General features: G+C 44.3%; 3 protein-coding genes and 1 pseudogene across 7 annotated transcripts in view; 3 read left to right on the top strand and 1 right to left on the bottom strand.

The window, feature by feature from the left end:
- Positions 1–1,870: 1,870 nt before the first annotated feature.
- On the top strand, positions 1,871–2,597 carry LOC118516528 (annotated as a pseudogene).
- A 683-nt stretch (positions 2,598–3,280) lies between these two features.
- Positions 3,281–13,514, bottom strand: LOC118516527 (poly(U)-binding-splicing factor half pint-like). Of its 3 annotated transcripts, none has more exons than XM_036062461.1 (5): positions 13,367–13,514; positions 12,587–12,776; positions 5,233–5,518; positions 4,388–4,891; positions 3,281–4,328 (listed from the first exon to the last, which is right to left on the bottom strand). In XM_036062461.1, exons 1-5 carry the CDS (start codon positions 13,385–13,387, stop codon positions 3,380–3,382), a joined length of 1,950 nt encoding a protein of 649 aa, XP_035918354.1. In that variant the 5' UTR covers positions 13,388–13,514; the 3' UTR covers positions 3,281–3,379. The 3 variants fall into 3 exon arrangements, with proteins under 3 accessions (XP_035918354.1, XP_035918356.1, XP_035918355.1); XM_036062463.1 differs by lacking the exon at positions 13,367–13,514 and adding an exon at positions 6,352–7,048 and having other exon boundaries at positions 12,587–12,722; XM_036062462.1 differs by lacking the exons at positions 12,587–12,776; positions 13,367–13,514 and adding exons at positions 6,352–7,048; positions 11,050–11,166.
- Positions 13,515–13,764: 250 nt separating this feature from the next.
- On the top strand, positions 13,765–15,811 carry LOC118516513 (bifunctional peptidase and arginyl-hydroxylase JMJD5-like). Of its 2 annotated transcripts, none has more exons than XM_036062445.1 (5): positions 13,765–14,153; positions 14,219–14,387; positions 14,460–14,589; positions 14,657–15,077; positions 15,160–15,811. In XM_036062445.1, exons 1-5 carry the CDS (start codon positions 13,866–13,868, stop codon positions 15,415–15,417), a joined length of 1,266 nt encoding a protein of 421 aa, XP_035918338.1. In that variant the 5' UTR covers positions 13,765–13,865; the 3' UTR covers positions 15,418–15,811. The 2 variants fall into 2 exon arrangements, with proteins under 2 accessions (XP_035918338.1, XP_035918337.1); XM_036062444.1 differs by having other exon boundaries at positions 14,639–15,077; positions 15,160–15,809.
- A 96-nt stretch (positions 15,812–15,907) lies between these two features.
- Positions 15,908–23,930, top strand: part of LOC118516514 — a 29,432-nt gene continuing 21,409 nt past the window's right edge. For both annotated transcript variants that reach the window (XM_036062448.1, XM_036062446.1), the window contains exon 1: positions 15,908–16,560. In XM_036062448.1, the coding sequence (XP_035918341.1) occupies positions 16,506–16,560 (55 nt within the window). In that variant the 5' untranslated portion in view covers positions 15,908–16,505. The remainder of the gene's footprint in view (positions 16,561–23,930) is intronic.

Below are 23,930 nucleotides of genomic sequence, written 5' to 3'. Positions count from 1 at the left end.
CAAATAAGAACCAGCGAATAGAAAAAGTTACAGTTTACAAATATCTCGGAGTGTGGATTGATGGCAACCTATTTTTCAAAAAACATGTAGAAGAACTCAAGGATAAAGCTAGAAAAAGATTACAGTTAGTGAGAAGGATATGTAACACCAAAAACAACCTCAGCCTACGAAAACCATTACTGTACACAGAGCCATTATAAGGCAATTTTTGGAAACTGGCTCCCTGTACACTCTAAATGCAAAAAAAAACTTACTAAACTCAATGAATTCAATTACAAACCAGTCACTCAGAAAAGTAACGGGTTGCTCTAAAAACAACCCCTATTAACACGCTAATGGCGATTGCAGCCGAAACCCCACCACACATTAGAGCAAGTTATATAGCCAAAAAGGACATGGTCAAAACATTAATTTACTCTCCGATCCATAGGGACCAAATGAGAAGAACCATGAGAGAAAACTCAAGAACCAGATCAAGAAACATCATACATGGAGAATTTATTCCAGAACAATCTGAATATTTTTGAAGAAACAGCAAGAATCAAAACAAATGACATCAATGGAAGCACAAAAATTCGCTGTGAAATCGAACCCAACATATCAAAAAACTCTACAGCAGGGAAAGTATATACTCAAACAATTTTGCGAACAGGAAATAAAAAAGCTAGGAACAACGAACACTCTAATTTTCACTGACGGGAGCAAGAGCGATGAGGGATGCGGAATCGGAATAATACATAAGACCTCACAATAATAACAATAACAGATACTGGGCACATAAATTCAAAACAAAAAACATAACTCCAATTACGTCCATAGAATTAGCAGCCATAGAAAAAGCCATTAACATCATAACGATAGAAAAAATAGAAAACCCAATCATCCTTACAGACAGTCAAGCTGCATGTAAAATCCTCATTAACGCACAAAACCTCGATCACATCGACGAAATAGTCTATAATATACTCAGAGGATGCAAACACTCTAACGCTCAAATAAGATGGATTCCAGGACACTTAGGTCTATATGGAAACGAAAAGGCAGATGAACTAGCAAAAAAAGGAGTGCACGCAAAAGACATATACAACACAAAACTACGTTTGGCAGATGTAAACCATATGTTAGTTGAAAACATGAAAAAGAAACTAGAGAATGGTACAAAAAAACGTGTGAGCAAAAGGGAAAAAAATTCCAAAGATTCCAAAAGAGTTCGAAGACAAACCGTGGCACCACAATCTAAACATCACACCCCACGACATCAAAACAACAAACAAAATCATAGCTGGACATGATCTCTCAAAATATTGGCTCAACAAAATGAGAATCACCGAAAACGGAAACTGTGATGCATGTAATATTCCCGAAACAGGAACACATAACATCTTTTAACTGCAACAGATACCAGACCCAACGAGAAAAATACGACATCTCCTTCGACGCATTTTTAGAGAAATGGAAAGAGCCGAACGGACGCCATGGTCAAAATATAACCAAATTCATACGAGAAACAAAAATCTCACTTTGAATAGAACCAAGCAAGACATGAAACATGCAGCATAAACGAAAAGCATAACACCACTCATCTGACAAACAGACCAAGCAGAAAACAACAGACTCCGCAACGGGTAGATGACTCTTGAGCAGTCCTAGGACTCAGTCGAAAGCCCAAACGAAACAGTTAACCTTTGAATATGTGGGGGGAACAATAGTTGCTCATACGCATAGGAAGGCTATACCCTGTTTCAACAAAATAGAAGAAGAAGAAGAAGAAGAAGTTTACAAAATGCTTTAGAAAATTTCGACACCGTGGTGATAATAGTGCGGAATCTTGCTGTTTATATAATTATTGACAGTTTTAGCACGCCCCCAACATTTCCAACACCAAACATGGCAAACGGTCCACCTACGCGCAACCTGTTGCGCATTGTGCTGGACAACTTTCTGAAATCGTTTCGACCGCGGCAGATGAAAGGAAACTACGTCGGGGAAGATTATTTTGGCAACAAATATTATGAAATTCCGCCCGATCCGTCCGTTGGTCGGCGCCGTGCCTCTCGCTGGTTCGAGCCAACTGCGAAGGAAGCGTACGATCAGGAAATAACCGCCGAATGGGAAGCATGGCTAAGGGGCCGCAGGTACACACATATGCACAGATAAATCTACTTGTGTCTTCGTTCTGGATTTCCATTTACTATACGCTTCCGCGCTTGCTTGCAGGAAGGAACCACCGACGGAGCAGGAACTGCTGAAAAATTTAGCCATCATGAAATGAAGGAGCGTAACGCGGCTGAGCTAGAAGCAAAGTTCAGTAAACCGAAGGATGCGGCCGCGCTGGAACAGCAGAAAACCGGCATGGGATCGTTCCCGCAGTACGACGACTACGAAGTAATGCCCGGCAAAGGAAAACACGAAAAGTAGAGATACAACAACAAAAAACAACGACACGCGCAACGTTTGTGAGACATTAGTCCTATATTGCTTGATCAAGTAGAGTCGGAAGTTCTAACGAGTTGTTCATTAGACCCTCCCATATGTGTATATACAATTAAATGATAATATATTATACCGGGGCGACGTGGTGTGACGCTCAAAATTTATGAATATTGTTAATTCCATGGGTTTCTCTAAATATTGCGTTCATGTTACACACAATTCGTCTCAATGTAGCATACTTATGGTTATCCTTAAGAAGAGACTAATCACCACATCAATGAGAGAAGGTGTGTGTGTGTGAGAGTGTATGTATGCATATCTTAATGTATCCACCTCCTGCACTGTAATGCGCTTGCTAAATGACGATGCACTCGATGCTCATTTCAAACGCATTCAAATTTCTTCCTTCCCTCGGAATTCAAAACTCGACAGTGCCCGTATGCACTGTGTTTAGTTATAAAGGTGTATATTAATCCTCTCATCTTATGCTTGCGTTATTCAAAAAATGAAAACGAACCATACAACTGTGGTTCAACGAAAAAAGCAAGGGGCAGCAAACCCTATTTTCCTCATTTCAAAAAGGGATCCAAGTTGAGTGGGGCCGGTTAGTATTGGTGGTAATGCAATGGTTCAAGTGACACAAACTGTTCGGTACAATCTCTCTGGCAAATCGACGACGCGGTCGCACTGCTCCCTGGACAGAGAAAGAGCATGGCATATTTTTGCATCCAATTGGACAGCACAGCATGAAACGGTTTGTTATTTCAATAGCAAATGACCAACACACGTACATGACCCATGCAGTTCCTTCTATCCATGTAAACAACACGCACACACACACATTATTCGCTTCGCAAGCCGATGCACGGATCATCATCGTGCTGCGAGAGCGGCAATAAAATGCGGGATGGTATTCTCTCGCCCACACGCCCCCCACCCCATCGGTTTAGCCAGACAAATCGCCGTGGTCAAAGAGAGCTTGATCGTAAGACTCCGCCTTGACCAACCGGCCGCCGAAATAGCGACCGTTCAGTGACTCGCGGGCTCTATCTGCTTCGGTGGCCTGCGAGAACTCGACGAAGATCTTTACGATCACGTCCGTATTGTCGTCCTCGGCGAAGTTGCCCTCCGATTGGCGCTCCTTGTAGATAATAACCCGGTCCACGGCACCATACTTGCTACACTCATCTTGAATCTCCTCCTGCAGCGTCTCGTCCACGTCCTCCGGTCCGACCATGTTGCGCAGTATCACCACCTTGCTTTCGCGCGGCCGCATTAGCCGCTGCATTACCAGATGCCGAGCGCTCTGGCCCTTGATCGACATCGATTCCTGCTGCTGCAATGTCTGTGGTTCACCCTCCTCGAGCAACTTTTTCTGCAACTCTTCCTGCTGCTTCTCCTGTGCCTTCTTGTACACATCCTCGGCGGTTGCGTTGGGAGCGGCAGCCGCCGCGGCTGCTGCTGCTGCTGCCGCGGCCGCCGCCGCTGCCACTGCTGCCGGATTCGCTTGGCTCAATACTGTGGGGAGAGGTTTGGCTGCGGCACCGAGCACCGGATTTACCAGCAGCGAGGGCGCAAGCGAAACGGGCGGCACCAGCAAACCCGGCTGACTGTTGATGGCGGCGGCGGCCTGTGTCGCGGCGGCCAACTGTGCTTGTGCGACGAACCCTGCGCTGGCTGCCGTCGTGATGGCTGGATTAAGCGGAAGGCCGGTGAGACCCACCTTGAGCGCTGGCGTAGTGGCGGACAGTCCCAGCACCGCATTAGTGGCCACGGCATCCATCGCTTGTATTTTGGCTGTAGCAGCAGCGGCCGCCACGGCTGCCGCCGTAGGCATGGCCGAGTTTGCCGCTGGTCCCATTAGTGCGTTCGGTGGGGTAATTGATCGACCAACCCTGGGAAATAATACACATCATTAGCTAAGTGCAAGGCGCATCGGTCACACGGCACTCACCTTAACAGCTGTCCGCCCAGATCAAACAAATTCATACTGGCTATCGCTTCAATCGCCGACTGGTTCGTCTGATACTCGATGAACCCGTACCCTTTGTGCGTATGTACGGCATTGCCCTGCGACATCTTGCACGTCATGATGGGCCCAAACGCTTCAAACACACTCTTGATGTCCTCCTCCGTCAGATCCGGATGGATCGAAGCGATGTAGATGCGATTGTAACTTTTTGCCTCCTCCTGAATCTCATCGATCACCTGCTGTGCCTGCGGCATATTGCTTGGACGGCCAACCTTAATGTTGCGCCCACCGAGCATAGCGCCGTTCATCTGCTCCAGCGCTAGCTGCGCCCCTTCCGGTATTTCGTACTCGACAAACGCGAACCCTTTGTGCTTCTGCGTGAACGGATCCCAGGACATGTTGATCGATTTAATCGGTCCAAATGGTAGGAAAGCCGCACGGATGGTGTCCTCCTTCAGCTCGAAGGAAATACTGCCAACGTACACACTGTAAAAGCGAAGGAGAAACAGCGCGTTCAGAAATGTGTGCTGGCAAAGCAAGAAGCATCCTGCAGAGCTCTCGGGGACACACGATTAGTGAAAGACGATCAGATCTTATCAGCTTGCAATTAGATTGGCATCAACGGAAGCAAGAAAATGGATTCACTTTCGCACTAAATGCACAGCAACTCAACGTTTTCTACCTTTCAGCGTTGTATCATATAACATAACATCATATTCGTCTTCCAACTTGTTCCGCCAAGCATTCCGCAAGCGTTAAGGATCGCTAACGATTGGCAGATCCATCGAAAGAAATCCAACACACACACACACACACACGCAACTTACCGACACATAAGAGCCAGTGCTTGCTGGCGCTGCACTTGCGTGCGCTGGCTGGCCAGCTGCTGCTGCTGATGGGCCAACGTTTGCTTCATCAGCACCATCTTGATGCTCTGCTCCATGGCGTACTTCTTGGCGCGCGACACTAGCTCGATCTGCTCCGTTGTCAGCCGGGGCAATGCGCCACCCAATATCCCGAGCAGGGCGGAACGCGTGCCCGGTCCGAACGCCACATCGCCGATCTGCCGCAGATCGTACACCGGCTGCGCGATGTACGGTAGAATTTTCGGTTCTGCGAGTGGGAGGATGGAGGAGAAAACAGTGCATTAGGTAAGTCCGTACAAAGACAACATTGCGGTTTTTTTTTTTGCTTTCTAAGCCAAATGTATCGCGTGTAACGACTGGAGCATCTCTACACACGCATACATCTTCATCATCTATTGATTCTCGTATGGTTTCGAATTTGTTTCTCCCTGATTTATTCCTTTTAGTTTTGTTTGGTTGCCTTAACGGCGAAAGATTTGAGGCATTAAGGGCGGGGGGGTATATGATCAGAGATGCTAGAAGTAAAACCACTGTTTTCACTGTACGAAGCTAGTAATGATCGGAAGGTAAAGCTTTCACAATTTTTGCTTTAACATATTGTTCCCTCCCTTAAAGGCAGTAGTTGAACCATTTTCTGTACCGAAAACATGTGAAGGCAGCATGTTGCCTTTTAGTGTGCTTTTATCAAACAATAAGTAGCAGCATTCGAAAATATATTCCATAGATTTTCACGGAGGAAAGAGTAATATTATAAGCACATTTGAGATGATAGGAAAGTAAACCGTAACCCGTAAAAATTATCCATTTCTAGCAAAAACGCAACTGTCACGGCCTTACGAGGATCTCAAACGTGAAACGTGAAGGAGTACAATTGGTACGCGCCAAACAGCTCTTTGAATATCATCCCATTTGTTGAATGATACCAACCACAAAGGAAAATGATTAAGCGGGATGGGGGGGGCTTTAATTTGCCCAGACAACCGAGGGGGGAGGGGGGTCAACTTCTTTTTTAACTAGCAGAGAACACGTAAAAATATATGTATATAAAGAAAAAGAAACAAATTACAAATCAATTCTAACCTCTTCCATGGATCTGTAGGGGGGAGGGGAGTCAACTTGCGCGTGAGGCTGTGCACACACAAGTTCACACCTGTTCATACATTTCGCGCCATGTGCTGTGAATGTGTGTGTGTGTGTGTGTACAGGATACAACCTTTAGGTTCATTTCTGTTCATTAGCACGCTACGGACTGTTCAGAGAGCGGGGGCGCGATTTCGAGTTCTTGTTACCAACCAATCGCGACCACGCGCAGTACACGCATCGAGGCGTGATGTACGTGTGATGCAAAAATCATCAAAAGGACGAACGAAACGAACTTTGGATTATGCGTGGGCAGTAGTAGTAGTAGTAGTAGTAGTAGTGGTTGATGGTGATGGTAGTAGCAGTAGTAGTGGAGATATAGCAGTAGGCACACTAGGTGTTGGTGGTAGTAGACAGGCCAACGGATTCATTGTTGGGCTCTTGCATTGCAAACAATCAAAATGTATCATGATGACGAAGGAACAATAGTTGTTTTTTTTTTTCGTGGTGATAGTAGTAGTAGTAGTAGCGGATTGCTTGTATATCGTTCTTTGGGCGGTATGTTTTGCATAGAAAGCGCGGTTTTGCGCCTTTGGGCGGCACACGCAAGAAGGTGGATGGAACAAAAAGAGAAATAGAGAAAGATAGAAAGAGAGAGAGAGAGAGAAACAAAAACAATACGAGATATACATAGATCCTGAAAATAAATAAAAAACAAGAAAAAATAATGTGAATTAATTAGTGTGACTCGATGATGGCGAGAGGCGAAAGCGGCCCAATCGATACGGGGGGGGGGGGGGGGGGGGGGGATTAACATGAATCACATGGACACATCCATACACATGTATACATGAAGAGCGCGCTTGGTGGGAAAATGAATGTTTGGCAAACGGGAAAACTATTTCCCCTGCCGAAAACGGAAAAATATAACAAAACAGAACAAATCACACATGTTCCGAAGTGTTGGGAAAAAAGTCCAAACCAGAAACAAAGTATCGTGCAATTTTTCAATGAACAGGTTCGCTCCAAAATTGCACAACCATATTTTTGTGCATTAAATGCAGCAAAAAATGTTGAAACTTGTAGCATAAAATAATGCCTCTCGATCCATGGGTATATTAGTTATGAATGCACACAACGGTAGTAGTAATACAGTCAACCCTCTCATAACGAATTTGTTCCGAACCAATATTATATAATTAGCCATTTTTTGGCGAACTGTTGTGGCCTTAGCCACAATTGATATGAAAAGTGAAATAAACCGTTCCACCCATGACAATTAAAGCCATTATGCAAAATATTTAAATGATGTAAAATTATACTTTTCTGTTGTTACAAAATCTTTTGTTCAAATCTTTGAAGGAAAATGTGAAGTATCATTTGTATAGTCGTCGGCGCCATTAACTCGTAATATTAATATTACGACCTGTTTACAGTTATAGTCGAATCGCTCACCGTTTGCTTCGACTTGCGTGCCATTACCATCGAAAGAGCGACCCTATGGTCTAATCGCTAAACGCAATGGAAAGCATTATTTTAAACTATTTCACACGTGTTTTACATATTGTGTCAAAGTAAAAATGAACGATACAGACCAACTATTGCCAAGAATTCAACGAAAAATTCACATATTGAAAAAGAAAAATGTAAACTAATAGCTTCATAAACTTTTCTAAATTTTCTTCGCCGTTCGAACCCATTTATTTCCGCTAGTTTAATGTATAGATCACCACTAAACTCTGAAAACTGGTCTTGTGTACTGTTCGATGTTGGTATTGTACTACACAGTTTTTCGTCATTTACGGTTTATTAGCCGTTTGTTCGTATAAAATTGCCGACGAAATGTTTTCTAATGGTAACGAACTAACCGGTCTGTTCATTACACCAAATACTTCATACAGGAGCAATCGAAAATCCATGTACATCGGCACGTGATTCCATGGTAAAGGCATATGATTCGGTCTTCATGTCGAGCATTCGATGGAAACGGCACGCACGCAAATCGAAGCAAGCAGCTCATGAGTCGCAGCAAACGGTGAGCGATTCGACTGTAAAAGCCAGGATACATGTTGCGAGATGCGAAAAAGTTTTCGCTAAAAAGGGGGGGGGGGGGGGGGGGGGGGGTTGTTATGCGAAATCCAGCCGTCTAAAAGATTTCACCTCCTCGAGCTGAAATCTCGGAAAGATTTCGCCTTTCTCTAGCCCTCTCTGGCACTTTCCATGCGTTGCCATGGTAGTTTTCGGTTGAAGAGAGAGAGAGAGCATGAAGTGCTCTAAACAACACGGGTAGATAAACCGAGATGATTTTGACGGCATCTCGCATCATGTAGCCTGGCTTTAACTGTAAACAGGTGTATCGTTCGGTAAATGTTTGGGCCGAGGCGATAACGGCGCCGATCTTCAAACGGCACGACCAGGGTTCAAATCCCATGCAGACCGCCTCCGCCTACGTCGGGCGGACTGCTATGATACGGGTAAAATCAAGTCACAGAAAGCCAGAAATGGCAGGCCGAGACCTCTCGAGGTTGTAGTGCCACCGAATAAGAAGAAATAAGAACATAAAGGATAATGTATCGTATGCTTTTTTTCAAGAATCATCTAAATTACGAAGGGAGTTGACTGTAGTTAGAGTGTTGGGTAAGAGCCCAGATCATTAAAGCGAGCGATGGGTCGCAGATTTGTTATTTCTTCCACAGCAGAACAGGTTAACGGGGTTCCGGACGTAATGAACATTTGTTTTTTTTTAAGAGAACGCTACATTTATAAACATAGTTACAGCTTAGATAAGGGGGAGAGAGAGAGAAAAGAGAAGAAAAAAAAAACCAAAACTAAGACAAAAAAAACAAGAAAAAGATCCGCAAACAACCCCGCGTCACAGGCACCGTAATGTACGTATATAGTTGCGATGTCGAGATGGTGGTTGGGCGATGATAGTTGATGGTTCAACCGGGACGGGAAGCACCGCCCCACACGGACACAGGATGTCCTTGCTGAATTTCGAGTCACAGCGGTTCCGTACCGTGCCTACACACTCTTCACACATCCCGTTTTGCGTGGCCCCATTCCGAGACGATGGCTGAGAAAAAGCAGTGGAAGTACTACTACTAGTAATTCAACAGGATTAGATAGGCTACCTTTTCTCGTGCCGCGTGTAGCGTGAATTGGATAACTATACTCAACGACAAAAGTGTGAACATGGATGGTTCGGAATGTCAAAATTTTCGGCGACGAGCCTAGCGCGCATTCGATTCGACGAAGGTACGGAGGTTTGTTTCCTTCGACGCATTTACTAACTTCACGTCATCTAATTCACGAACATAAACCCAGTTCGCTGAAAGTATGGTTAAAGAAAACACGGTTTGAGCGGAAAACGAAACAGAAAGACAAAGAAAGAGAAAGAGAAAGGACAAAAAACATGAACCAATTATGATAATATACACACGCACACACACACACAAACAGTCGACGTGTTTGCCGCAATTTGCCGTTCGTCAGGGCCTCTTCCCAGTGCGTGAGGTGGGATGGGAAATTTCTTAAACAGTGACCCCCGTGTCTCTTTCTCTTACACGCAAGAAAGGATATATTGAGACGATAGGGTGAAGAGATGCCGCCGGTTTATGTTCAGTTTGTTCGTACGTCCCCCGTGCTATGCCACCCTTTCTCTCTGTACGTGGTGCGCGGGACACACTGCGCGTATGGCTCGCTCATGTGACGCAATTATATCTTTCCTCTGTGTGATAGATACAGTCAAATGTTAAGAGGTGTTAAGAATCCACAAAGAAAGAGAATAAAAAGAGAAAAGAGAGAGAGAGAGAGAGAGAGAGAGAAAAAAATTGATCGATCATTTACACACGATCGCTACTAGCGCCTACTCTCTGTTTCCCTCTCGGGAAGGTAAGGTTGATTCGTAACGATTTGGGGTAAACGCCGACGATGGTTACAGCGAATGACGGAGAAGAGAAGCCTGTGTCCTCGCGTTACGCGCGCCGTTCAAACTGTGTGCTGTGGATGGTACTGCCCGTATAGAGAAGGATGGTAAGCATAGAAGGAGAACAACCCACTCGATCTCCACATTGAGTTTCGACAATATTCAGATAAAAAAGAAGAATTAAGAGAGAAAGAGAGAAAAGAGAAAAGAGAGAAGGACATTCGTTAGCCGGTCCCTAGGACGAGAACGTAATTTAGTGTAATCAGCATTGAAACAATCCGGTAACAGTGTAAACACGCAACAGGCGTGTGCATTACCCATGCGCTCACACATCCGACATCATCGCTCGCGAATCTGCTAAATACGCAAACCCCAAGTCGCCTGCCGATCGGTCGGACCCTTAGCGCACTGGGTCCCGCGTATCGGCAACCATTTCCGCTCCCTTTGCGATGGGGCCCCAACGGTAGGATGAAAAGCTTAAATAAAGATACATAGAAATTCTGCTGCCCCATTATCAAAGTTTAGTCGTATCAACGAAACAAGTCCAATCACCGACACCAAGCGATGACTAGCAAACGTTGATTCTTTCGTACAACTCTCCTCATGGTGAGATGATTCCTGGTATGCAACAGCATAGCAGTATACCAATCATTCCCAGGCTAGTGCAGTATGTAACGCGGTTTCCGGCCGTTGCTCGGAGCGTTACTACACCTGACATTTCCCCCCGATCCAGAACAAAGTGCTATTACAGTACGCTAAAAGTATGTTACCTCCCAGCCACACAATCGTTCATCCATGCACCAACGGATTGGAAAGGCATGCACCAACTGATTCTCCTCTCGGAAGGATGATGGGGTGCGCATATTATAGTTTGTTTTTTTTTTTTTGGTGGAAAGCATTATGCATTCTGAATCATGTACAATATTTTTTTAGAAATGTTCTCTCTACTATAATAACTTTTCGATATCAAAACCGCTGAAAGTACAGAAACAAAAAAAAAGAAAGAAAGAAAAACGAAGAAATCTTATGAATTGATTTGGCAGTGTGCAAGAAATGAGCGGTGGAAGGGAAGCGACAGTGGAAGTTTACGGTATGTATGGTTCTATAAGAAGAAATTATAAACTAAGGGTATCTATCTTTCGTGTGATGTTTTCAAGGCTAGGAGTCTTCAAACTCAAAGCTATTGAATATAACTGCAAACCGAAGATCGATCGATCAATTCTATCTTTAAAAAAGCCTTAGGCTTACTCTAACTTTTTTTTTACTGCGTGTACGAGCGTGTACGTACGTACGTTACGGGCAACTGTATGTATGTTTGGCGTAATTCTTCATAAGCATATAACAGAAACATAAATTAAAAGTGTGACTAACTGTGACAACGATCGCTTGCTTATGCTATCATTTCACCATTGCCACGAGCGAAATGATGTTTGTTTTCGAGTGGTGTGTTATAGCAATAATAAAAATCTGATACTGATACGCCTATCGTTAAAACGAAAGAAGATTGACAAATTAAACGATAACGACAACTTTCTTCCGCAACGAATAATACCGTCAGATGATGGTTGGAAAGGGAATGAATACAAGGCACAGGGGGCAAAAGTACAAACATACACACACAAACAATGAAAGGATTGGAATAAAGATGGCTAGCTCATTTTTGGTATGATATGGTGAAAGTAACGCACGATTGTGCTTATGATATTGTACTTTACCTATAATTAAAAGAGAGAGAGAGAGAGAAAGAAAAATGAGAGAAAAGAGAAAGAGAGAAAGAGGAGGTGATGCACAGTAAAAAAGACACATCTGATTATTTAATGACGACTATTTACAGTAGCATATGGTACATGATCAGTATATCCCATTTTACACTATCATTTTGCATACATAGCTTCCGGTAACTGTATGAAAAGAAAAGACAAGAGAGAGAGAGAGAGAGAGAAAGAGAGAGAGAAAAAAAACAGAGGCATGGACGCGAACAAAGAATCGATATCCGTGCGAGAGCACCACCAGTTTGTTTTGCTTTAATTCCTCATGTCAACGATCGCGCAATCATTTGCCCGCCAATAAGCTATTCCACATTGAGCCGTTCACAACATGTTACCATCAAATCGTACATTAATATGCATGCTTTTTTTTATGGCCGCTCTTACAGGTGGTGTGTGTCCCCCGCGAGCGGATTGTTTCTCTCGTGTTCGATTCTCGGGCGAAACGTGGGAATTCAAGGGGGAAAGGCCAAACATTTATTAGACGATATCAAATGCAAAACAAAAAAAAACATAAACCCAAACATTTTTAGACACTTACCTCGTTCACGTTCCTCCCGGTCGCGATCCCTTTCGCGACGCTCTCGACGCTCACGATCGCGTTCGCGTTCCTTATCGCGCTTCGAAATCTTAACCGGTGGTGGCGAGCTTTCAGCATCCTTGCGATACTCTTCTCGAACCGGTGAGGCTTCGCTGTTGTTATTGTTTCCGGTATTGTACTCGTTGCTACCCTAAAATGGCAGACCCAGAGGCAAATATTAATATTGAAGCATTACTCGTCTCTTTTCTTCCATGGCGCTACAATCGCGAAAGATTTCGATAATCAGTCCGTAGCTGGATAATCAGTACGGGAAGGCGGTTTGGATGGGATTTGACCCCCGGTCTTGCCGTGTAAAGACCGGCGCCGATGTCGCCTCAGCCAGCGGACCGTCTTGATGCATCTCTAAACAAGCTAACAAGCCAACCATTATCTACTTGGAAAGAATTCATAGACGCGAAGGACCTTCATGAAGGACAATCAATCTTGAAGGTACCGGACATAATTATCCACATTCCATTCGTTGCGCACTCTACATGAACTCTCACATTATGATTGCACACACTACACTACCATAGAAAGCACACGCACTTTTCTATCATTGAAACACTTGAAACCCGGTTCCATAATTAACTCCCCTTCCCCCCCTCCAGAACCAGCACAAGCTCAAAGCAGCCGCCATATTGGTTTTCGCATTGCAAGTCTAGCACGGATGCGCCCAACTTTTCAATCCATTTTCCCGACCAGCAAACATCGCTACCGCAGAATGTGTATCACACTTACCATTGTTACGGCACCATTCATATTCTACACACCACACAGAAGCGTGAAATTCAGGTTTTCACGATTTTATTGCTAATTTAACAACGAGCTGTACTTTGCGTGCTCTTGGCTGCAATCGCTTCTTTTTTGTGCTTGACGTTTCCCATGACAGTTGGTGACAGATCTCGATTAGGCCGCGGCTCAACATATCTCTTGCAGAAAATCGAGAATAAATAAATTAGATTGCTAAATAAAGTGTGAAGATCTATGTTTTTATTTTATGTGAATTTACAAAAAGTTTTCTTAATATTGCAGTTTTTTCTTGGAATCTAAATGTAAATTTATGCCTTAAGTTAAATTAATTTAAACTTGGTCTGCTGGCAACCACGGCACTGCACAATGACGTTTGTTTGTTTGAATGTTTTTGTTTTGTTGCTATCCGTAAATAAAGTTTGCCGGGTGTGAACGCTTTTTGGATTGATTTTACAAGCAAATAATACTTTAAAAAGATCATTGTACAATGGAGCGGTGCATTCAAGCGATACTATCTATAATTCCCGATAAATCATTGCTGCTAAACCGAGATTGTGTAATAGAAAACAAACTTTACCAAACAGTTCTTGCTGCCGCACTAGAACCATTATCGAATCGATTAGACCGGTGCAAAACTGATCGAAACAGCTTTTCTACAAATTTAGTAAAGATCGGTCTTATGTATGATGTGGTATATAATCGCTTACACACTGGCCAGTGGAATGCCGTTGAATCGGGTGATAGAGAAATGTTTACCATCCTAACGTACGTGAGGGTAAGTTGCTGGTAAGAACTATCCCGCAAATATATATATATTTTTAATATTGTAATATTTTGTAGATCGTTTATACGTTATGCGTATCAGAAAATGATGTAGATTCCATAAAGGATGCTATATATTTGGCCGATCTCGGTCTCATGCTTGGATGTCCTATCGAAAAAGCGGACACGAGCGCTACCACTACCGACATACTCACAGAGGCGGCATCAACACTCACCAACCATCTAGGTACGTTCACAACGAAAGAGGTTTTACTTTCGGAAATTTGATTTAAAATGGCTACTATTTTCGCAACCAAAGCTGAATTCAGCACACTGGAACCCCCTTTGAAACGTTTGAGATTGGATGTGCAGGTAGAAAACATTATCGCGGGCGAAAGTGATTCGAATACCGTTCCAGTAGTAAGCTGTCCTTCGATCGAATACTTTGGGTAGTAATTGTGTGGCATAACACTAGCAACACAAACACCATTGAATCAGATTATGTGTTCTTACTAGGAAGCAATTCTACGACCTGAAGCAGCCTGCCATACTTAAAGGAATAATCGATGGCTGGCCGGCAATGGAACGATGGCATGATCCCAACTATCTTCTGAACATCGCAGGCGAACGGACAGTACCGATTGAGATTGGTTCACAGTACAGCAATGATGATTGGTCTCAAAAGCTTATGAAGTTTCGAGACTTCGTCAAGCAAAACATCTGCAACGAAGAAGCATCCAATCCAGCAGGAGAGCAACGTGCAGCCTATCTAGCGCAGCATGATTTGTTTGATCAAATTCCCGCCCTGCGTGCGGACATAGCCGTCCCCGACTACATCGCACGTACGGACGCACGTCCACGCATCAAAGCGTGGTTTGGTCCGAAGGGCACCGTATCACCACTTCACACCGACCCGTGCCACAATCTTCTGTGCCAGGTAGGCAATTCGATCGTGTGTCGTTCGCCCATTAAATATGTGCATTGTTATTGAGTGTTCGTGCCGGTTTCGTTTGCGGTAGGTTTTTGGCGCTAAAGTTATCATCCTCGCACGACCCGAAGACACCGAAAAGCTTTACCCACACGAACACTTCATACTGAGCAACACCTCCCAGGTGGATGCGCGCCAGCCCGACTTTGAACGGTTTCCACTGGCGCGTGAGGTATCGTTCTACCGGTTGACGTTGCATCGCGGGGAAGTCCTCTACATACCTCCGAAATGGTGGCACTATGTCGAATCACTGTCACCGAGCTTCTCGGTTAGCTTTTGGTTTGAATGATTCATGCTGATTGCTGCTTGTTATGCGACGTGCTGCAAGTGAACGGTACCCCCGGCCTAAACACTGATCAAAACAGCATCCCCAGCGTAGAATGGTATGAGTTGGTCGGGGTGGACGAATCGACGAAACCGGAAACGAAATCGAATATGCTGTTGCTTCGTCAGCGCTCTGAACGCACGAAGCGAGAACGACGGGAATTGTAAGCACATGCGCCATGGTACAGCATCCTCAGGATAACAGAAGTCCTTACCACAGTGGCCAACGAGAAATATTCGATAGTCGTAAATCCGAACTCTGTTAATACATTCTTAGATAAGTACTGGAAAAAGTATACTTAGGCAAATTTCAAATAATAGTTATAATATAAAAGACAATGCCCTTTCGATGCACCAGACACGTCTTATCGGGAAATTTCTTTGCCAACACTGTGGTACGCTGTACTGTGTCATACACTGTGGCGTCCGAACAGCATCGTTCCTTTTAAAATGCTCTCCTGCCACAAATTATCTTCATCCCAACGCGAACGTACCTTTTCAGTACGCTCAAAGGCCTCGGGGTGAAAGGACTCGCGCTGCTCGGATAGATTCAGCAACCACGCGCGGTTTAAGGCCTCCGGTACCGGTGCTCGGTGAAGCCGAATGCGGACGAAAACAGCCGTGCGTGTATGGTAGCCGATTTTTGGCGCCTTTAATCCCACTTAAGCTGAACGTTACGGTGCGCGTATACAAAAACAAAAAGGAAAAAAAGGCCCAGCTGAGGCCCACAACCGGTAGCCTACACTGTGCATACCTTGTATTGTCCGTTGTCCGTTCGGTCATCTTCATTGTACCGTCTTTTCGAGTTGTGCTTGTTTTTTCTACTTACCCTTTATAACGCAGTGTGCATTGTGCTGTGGCAAACGGTGGAAAAAGCGTGGCCCGGTTCTTTCAGTGGAAAATTGAATGTGGCGCGCAAAAATTGTGCCGATGAGCACTGGTGAAAACAGACGTGGCTGACGGGTACAATATCAAACCACACACACACACACACACACACACACGTGCGCATACATTTCTCCCTTAACGAAGTCCCGAACCGAGGCGGACGAAATGTTTGGTATTAATTTGTTCAATAGCGTGTTGACAGTTTTCGTATTTGCACAAGGTGAGTAGCACAAAGGATTCGGGGCTACCCCTGGAGCGTGGAGTGACATGAATAAAAAAACGCAGCGAAAACACATCACAACCAAAAATGGGACAAATAAAAGCCCCCTCCCGCTCACATCCAGCGGCGTCGTAGGTAATCCGGGATCGGGAAAGAAAGGGGGTTATACCGGATTGGGTTGGCGGGCACGAGGGCGTGTTTTCAAATTGTGACGACGGCAGTGGCGCTCGTTTGCCGCCAGTCGGTTAGACAAATCCCATTTAATACATTTTTGGGTTTTGTGGTTTGCGGATGATTTTGGTGGCGCTACCGGAAACGTGGGTTTCAGCGCATTCGCCCATTCTGCGCCCCACAACCGTTTCGGGTTTCGTTTTTGATTGCCAACGGCATATTGTTCCAGCTTGAGACGATCGCGAGCACTTGAATGAACACGATGAAATCCAACCCGGAGTATCGTACACAAACACACACGTGCGCCACGTTTTCTCAAGCAACCTGCCAACCTGATGAGCGGGTTTGGAAACCGCATTTCTATATCGCTATTCCGAATCGTATTTCCAAAACCACCGCCGGTGCAAGCTTTCAAAGGAAAGCATTTCGTTTGAGGTTTTTATTTTGCGCCTGTACACATTAAGCTTTATTGTAGGACAAGCGTGGGCAGCGTACTCGGACGGACGCAAACAACAATCGCTGTTTGCTGGAATTGCGCCAAAACAAATCCCATCCCCAAGCACGCCTTCCGCTGACCGTAAGCTAGGATCGGCAAGGATTAAACGTTAATTCGCCCTGTGTCCTTTCAGACTGGCGACTACAAAACGGAACCGCCGCAAGTGGAGGTGAGAGTTTGAACTATTTGTTTTAATCCCTGAACCCGGTGGAGCGTGCTGCTTTCGGCTACCGTCCGTCCGTACCATTGCTATCATGGCTACGAGCTACTGGGCGTCTCCATCCGCATTGCGCACCGCAATAACCGATACCAGACGGTGTGTCGTTGTTGTTGTTTTGTCATTTTTCCGGTGTTGTTTTTTTTGTTGTCTGCTTTGTTTGGTCCATCATTGTCTCTCACCCGGACCAGGTTGGTCCGGGCATTCGATCGGTGCGGCCGGGGATGATGGGACACTGGGTTGACCATTCAATTCCAGATTGCTAATCCTGCGGCTTAACGGTGTGGAAGAAATCCGATTTTATTGTTTATTTGCCCTTTTTATGGCATTTTAAACGGTCCCCTTTTGTGACTTGCAGGGCTGTGGGACAAGGATTTTTTTTGTTATTGGCTTGGATTTTATTTGGGAGTAAAAGTCACCAGTGCACGGTAGAGGCGCGGTTGGTTTGGAGCGTTGGTTTAAGGGTTGACTGAATTATTTACTACTGTCGGAAATAAAAACAATGCGCACCGCGTAATGGGTCAACGCGGGAAAATAATTGCAAATGTAAATATCGCTGAGTGGGAAAACCGGATGTGCGACGGATTGCGTATGTTGAGCCGGGACGGTGCGCATGGTGGGAGTGTAAAAAGGAAAATTTATGTTTCTATCAATCTGCCTTCAAACCCATTACTTATTACTGAGCTGGGCATTAATGTGTTGGAAGATTTTTTTTTTTCATAAAGGATACTAAACAATTCTTTATGTTAAATGAGACGTGAATTTGATCGCTATCGGGCGTTTGTTTCTAATGCATCAATCTTTTGCCAGTGGAAATAAAAGTTTCCCTAAAAGCGGTTTCCTTGGTCAAGTATTAAGTATAAAAAGTTGTTTCTTTTAGCAAATGAATTTCAAGAACCAATTCACTATTCAGCACATAATCCCCGCTTCCCGGAAGCTCTTTAGTTTAAATCCAGCAAACACTATCTCTCTCTCTTGCCCGCTTGCCCGCTCACTCACGAACGTTCCTTAACTTCATGAAAGCAATTTAATATTTAATGATTCAATGACTTCCCAGCTACTAAAATCCGAACTAATACCTTTACACCGCCATTTTTTTGTTTTGTTTTTGGATTAGCTTTTCATTTTTCAAACAGCCTGCACTGCTTCCACTCCATGCAAGTGCCGGGTTAAGCGGAAAGGTGTGTACACGCTCTGGTACGGACGGACGTTATACAGTTGCTCCCCAGCGTGCTACCCAGGCACGACCGTTTTGTGTTTCGACACTTCAGCATGTGAAACCATTTAAAAAGCAATTTTCCAATTAGGTTGGTTCGACTGGGTCTGACCGGTAAGGGGGCCGGCGTACAATACTGTAACCGAATGCTTTGCAGACACCGAAGGGCAAGAAAAATCAAACATTGTCGGTGTGTGTGTTGTGGAAATGAGCATCGATGCTTGTACGAGACAGTACGAGTACGAGCGCCAACCTGCTTCAGGCCGGTGTTGTTCATTTCGTAGCTAAGGATAAGCTCTGTCCGGCACATTCACCAACGCCAATCCTTTTCGAACCTGTCGTGCATCGAGCATTTTGGTAGGATCAAAGGAGAGGCGAAAAAAGCCAGCTATTGATAGTAAACTACCTATGCTACTGTAACTATTTTTCAGTTACGCTAAAAAATCGATCCACCAACTCTCGCTCTCGCGTTGCCTTCCTCTCAACCAGGGCAATAATAATTGCACATGAATATTTAACCATCTTGCTAAAATTAAAATCTCTCGACCTCGCCCCTGCCCTTTTATTTCCCTGCCGAAACGAAAAGCTCACACTGTCAGTTCAGCTCACAAAATTGTTTCAACGCTGAAGCAAAAGTTTCCCCCTTACAGCTGGAAAGAAGCGTGGGAAAAAGAAATGCAGCGTAAAAGGAGCGGCAGCAACAGCACAAAAGATTTACTGTAATTTTCGTCTGCACAGAAGCAAAGCCCGTGTGCTGCAACTCCTTTTTTTCCCCTTGTGTTTTTTTTCTGGTTTGTCTAAAGTTTTTTTTTTTGTTGCCGTTCCGTTGACTGACGTCCGAACCCGTGGAATGGTTTTTTTTTCTTCTGTTCGTTGGTTTTTGGGTGTCTCTTTTGTGTGTGAGCGTTGCAGCACCGACGAACGCATCAAAAAGCCGGATCGAGAGACACACATTTGCAGTGAATTTTAATGAATTTAAACCTTTCGTCCATGGTGCTCTGGGGACGGGTGGGAAGGTCATGGTGGTGTTGACTGGTGCAAATTTCAAAAAGGTGTCCACCGCGCGCACTGTGGTCTCATTTGGTGCGGAATGAATATTTACGCGGTGGTCATTAAGGTTTGACGTTATGACTTCTTCCACAAGAAAAATAGATAATATTAAGGCGCTTTAAAGTGTGGTCTCCATTGAAAAAACAAAAAATATTCCACTGTCTATTTAATTTAAGTGAAGTAAGCTCATCGATTTGCGAGTTGTCAGCAAAATCGTTATAAAGGGTACGAAAGAATAAAAACAGAAGTCCTTATAATATACACTACCATAATAGAGATCACGGCATTACGGTGTCCTCGGGTGGACATATCTTAGGTTAACTTTATTATTTTCCTCTAACAGGTCCACCCCTGCCCCCATTCATCTTAGCAAGTTATCGCAATCCACCACACGATCCTACCCAATCGTCGCCTCAACCGAACAGAGTGGTCACACAAGCTCTTGGGCCATCGGAAGCATCTGACAAGGGTTGTTCTACCGGCACTACCAAACCGTGCAGAGCAGTGCTAATAAGAATGACCCATGCCTTACCCCTTTCGAGCCCTTGCTACCGCTCCTCATGCGTCGGCAAGTGGTTTGAAGCGATCTACAACTACCCGGCATCATAAATTCCCCTTAGAGTCCGGAAGGAAGCGGAAACATTCCACCAGTTCCACACCCCGCCCCAAACACAACGCACACAGAGAAACTTTCAATAGATCCGATTTGATAAGTGCTGCCATGGGTGGGGCGTTGCAGTATTTAGCAAGGAGACACAGAAAAAAAACCGAACGGGAAACCCCATTGTACTTATTCCACACTTTGCACCTTCCATTGCTGCACTCTCCACCGCTCAATGTCTTGTGCTAGTTGGTGGAGCAATGGCCGCTGCTTTCCCTATTGCACTGTCATCTAGCCTATTTGTTGTTGGATGCTGTGACGAACGATCCAGTGTGAGTTTTTGTATGTGTGTTAGCACTCGCATGTGAATGGTTTTGTCACCGAAGATAAATAGCCTCCATTCATTTGTGAGACGTTCCTTGCTATCGCGTACACCCCGAGGACTAGGTCGGTTAGTGCTCTGGTGGTCAACAGCAACGTTGGCACCTTGCGGGGCAGGGTGCATTGCGACGCCCGGAACCTGTTGGCCGCATTTGCTTTGTGCTTTTCTCACTTGCGGTGCCCACCGGTGCCCCGAAGGCGACGAAGTGACCTATAGCGATGCATACTTCACACCGCCACACACACACACACACATGTACTATACACACAAAATACCTAGGGATGGTCATGAACAAGCTGACCATAACTTGGTGCGGTGCAACCATGCGTTGCCGGTCGTCCCTAAATCAGGTTGTCCAATTAAATTCTTCAAATAAAGAAAAGCGTCAGGTATGGTAGGTGCAGTGTTTTATAATCAAATCGTTATAATGATAAGAAATTTATGATGTTTGACTACTGTAGCTAGAAAGTAGGCTTAGGGAGGTCTTGGGTTTTTTTTTTCCCGTAACAGATTGCGTCGGGCAGGATTGTAAAACGTTCGCATGTGAAGGGTTAATAACAGCTTCACGTAAGGCTCGGCACAACCACCTGGAGGTGGTTCCAGGTTTCCAGGTGCTCTACTACCCAAGACTCAATTCTCTACCCAACCCAATCCTTACCACCACAGTTAATGATGTTGTCTAGAAGGACCTGGAATGGTTAGCCTCTCATGACCGACGTTGTCCTCCAAACGTTGCCAGCCGCATTCTACTACATATGTGTGTTCCTTCACAGTCTTTAAACTGGCAAAGGATTGGAAGCATTTCTTCGCTTTTTTTCTAACTTTGGTCCATTCCATAACCGTACCACAACAGCTATTTTCATGACGGTGACATTTTATACCTCAAGCGTTTTCTCAATTTCTTCTGCCCACAGCGCTACACCACTTAACGAAATGTGTATGTGCCTGGCCTGTTTTTTTTTTGTTGGCCCCATTTTTCCCGATGGGGAACAGAAATCTAAGCCAAGCTGCTACCAGGACGCTCTTACGGCCACACAGCCACACACACACACACACACACACACACTCTCACTGCCCGTCAATATTTTGACCTTCACGCGACTCCCGGCCCTCGGTGCTGTTTGCGGGAATATGCGCTGAAATATTGCATTTGCGGTGAAAATCCGGTCGCTATCGGAGATTGGATTAATTTTCGATTTTTTCCGTACTAGCTCGAGCGTTGACGTCGGTTTTGGCCCGGCTCGAGATTGCTTCTTCCAACCGGCGTGGACCGACCGACCGGGGCCAGTCTTTGCGAGTGAGTGTGTGGGAGCGATAGAGCGGAAGCTGATACCGATGGACCGAATTTGTTGCAGTGATTTCACAAACGAACACGGAAAGAGATTTGCTTGATGACGGTATGATGAAGGAAATTGTTTGATTGTGGTAGAGTTTAAAGCAGTCTGGCGGGCAGTGCTGCATGAGTAATCTGATAGGAAGGACCGGACCCGTTCGGTGTCCAGATAACCGGTACAAATGTACAGCAATGTAGACGGTTGATTGGAATGGAATTGAAATGTCCTGCGTGGTGTGGTATGTCTGGAGCGTGGAAATGTTCGGAGCTGGAATGTTAAGTGTCAGAGGTTGAGTGAGATCGTTTAATACGGAACTGCTCTGTTTAGTTCGGTGCTTGGCGAGCTGCGAAGAATTTATGAGCGATGTAATTGCTCTTCTGATTATACCGCTTTATATATATATACAATCTGTGAAATATTTAAAAAAAGGGATAATTAATACAACTTCTTCTTCATCTTCTTGGCCTCTTAGGTCATGCCTGCCATTTCTGTTTTACTAGACTTATTGATACCGCATAGTTGGAGAGTCAGTCCTCACTATGAAGGGAACGGCCTAGATGGGATTTGAACCCCGGTCCAGCCGTGTGAAGGCCGGCACCGCTGTCGCACCGGGTTGCCCTCACTATTTTTTACAATTAATTTATTCTTATTTTTCCTAAAGATCTAAATGGTTTAATTTAAATTAAATAGAAATCGATTAAATGATTCTTTATTTTAAATAATTTGTTTTAACTTTTATATTTTATTATTTAATAGTTTCTTTCATTGTTTATTTCGTGTGTGAAAATTATATTCTTTTGCTCAATATTAATGCTTGTTTTATAAAGTAAATTTTTTCCTTATTTTACTTTCACTAGAGAATCGTACTAGAATCGTCACTAGAGAAAATATGTTTAAAAATGTCAATTAATTTTAATATTTTATTACTATACTGATACGCTACACTTTTTATAATGAAATTATGAGTAAAATGTATATATCTCGCCTCAATCGTATGGTAGTAATAAATACTGAAATTTCATCCACAGCCAGTCGACCTTCCATACAGCGGCTTCCACTCGCTATATCTACTGAACTACAACACTTTAGATGTAACTTTGACCCGTCGGACGACCGTTACCGCGCTGCTTATCAAGTCAATTTATTAAATTTAATTGGCACATTTAAGCTCATTTCCGGAATGTGCCAGCTAGCGAACAGTGTTATCACACAGCCGGCTGAACCCCGCCAAACACCAAAACCACCTCACAGGAAACATGCAGAACACGGTGTGAACGGAAGAGTGTTTGGTGAACAATTTTTCCATAAACTTATCGCCGCCTGGCGCTGGCCCTTAGTGGTTGAGTAAAGTCGCGCACGACTGAACCCTGCACCCAGGGAAGTGGCCCTAATGGGAGTGTACATAATTCCGACTCGCATCTCGATCGGTTTGTGCATATTTGTATGCGGTGTGCAGTAACCTGTACGATGTGGATTTAATTTGAATTTTGTTTAAGCATACAATTGTGGGTATCAACGCAACATGCATTACGATGCTATCATGTTTCTAATGCTGGTAGCAATTAATTGTTTGTCCTTTCTCACAAGAAACTTTAGTCGTTGCTGTTGTACGGCTTGGGGAAAATGTTAGCTAGTAATTAACTTAATTCCTTTTTCATTGTAGTGTATTGTTTTCTTTAGACTGTATCCTGAAATACATCAATGACGACAAGAGTTGAGCAGTACATTTGTCAAACATCGTAAAAATTAGATGCTGCATCAATTTTGGGGAAGTCGTATGGAAAGATTAAACTAAACATTAAAATATCTGTTAAAAATTCAGCAAATATCTTACAATATTTACAATGTCCTTATCCATATAACTTCTTTTTGGCCTAACAACCTCGTTGGATCTCATAACTCT

This window comes from Anopheles stephensi, unplaced genomic scaffold, assembly GCF_013141755.1.
Source record: "Anopheles stephensi strain Indian unplaced genomic scaffold, UCI_ANSTEP_V1.0 ucontig31, whole genome shotgun sequence".
In the NCBI taxonomy this organism is placed as follows: Eukaryota; Metazoa; Arthropoda; class Insecta; order Diptera; family Culicidae; genus Anopheles; species Anopheles stephensi.
The sequence above is the reverse complement of the archived record's forward strand: the minus strand, read 5'-3'. Positions and strand labels throughout refer to the sequence as shown.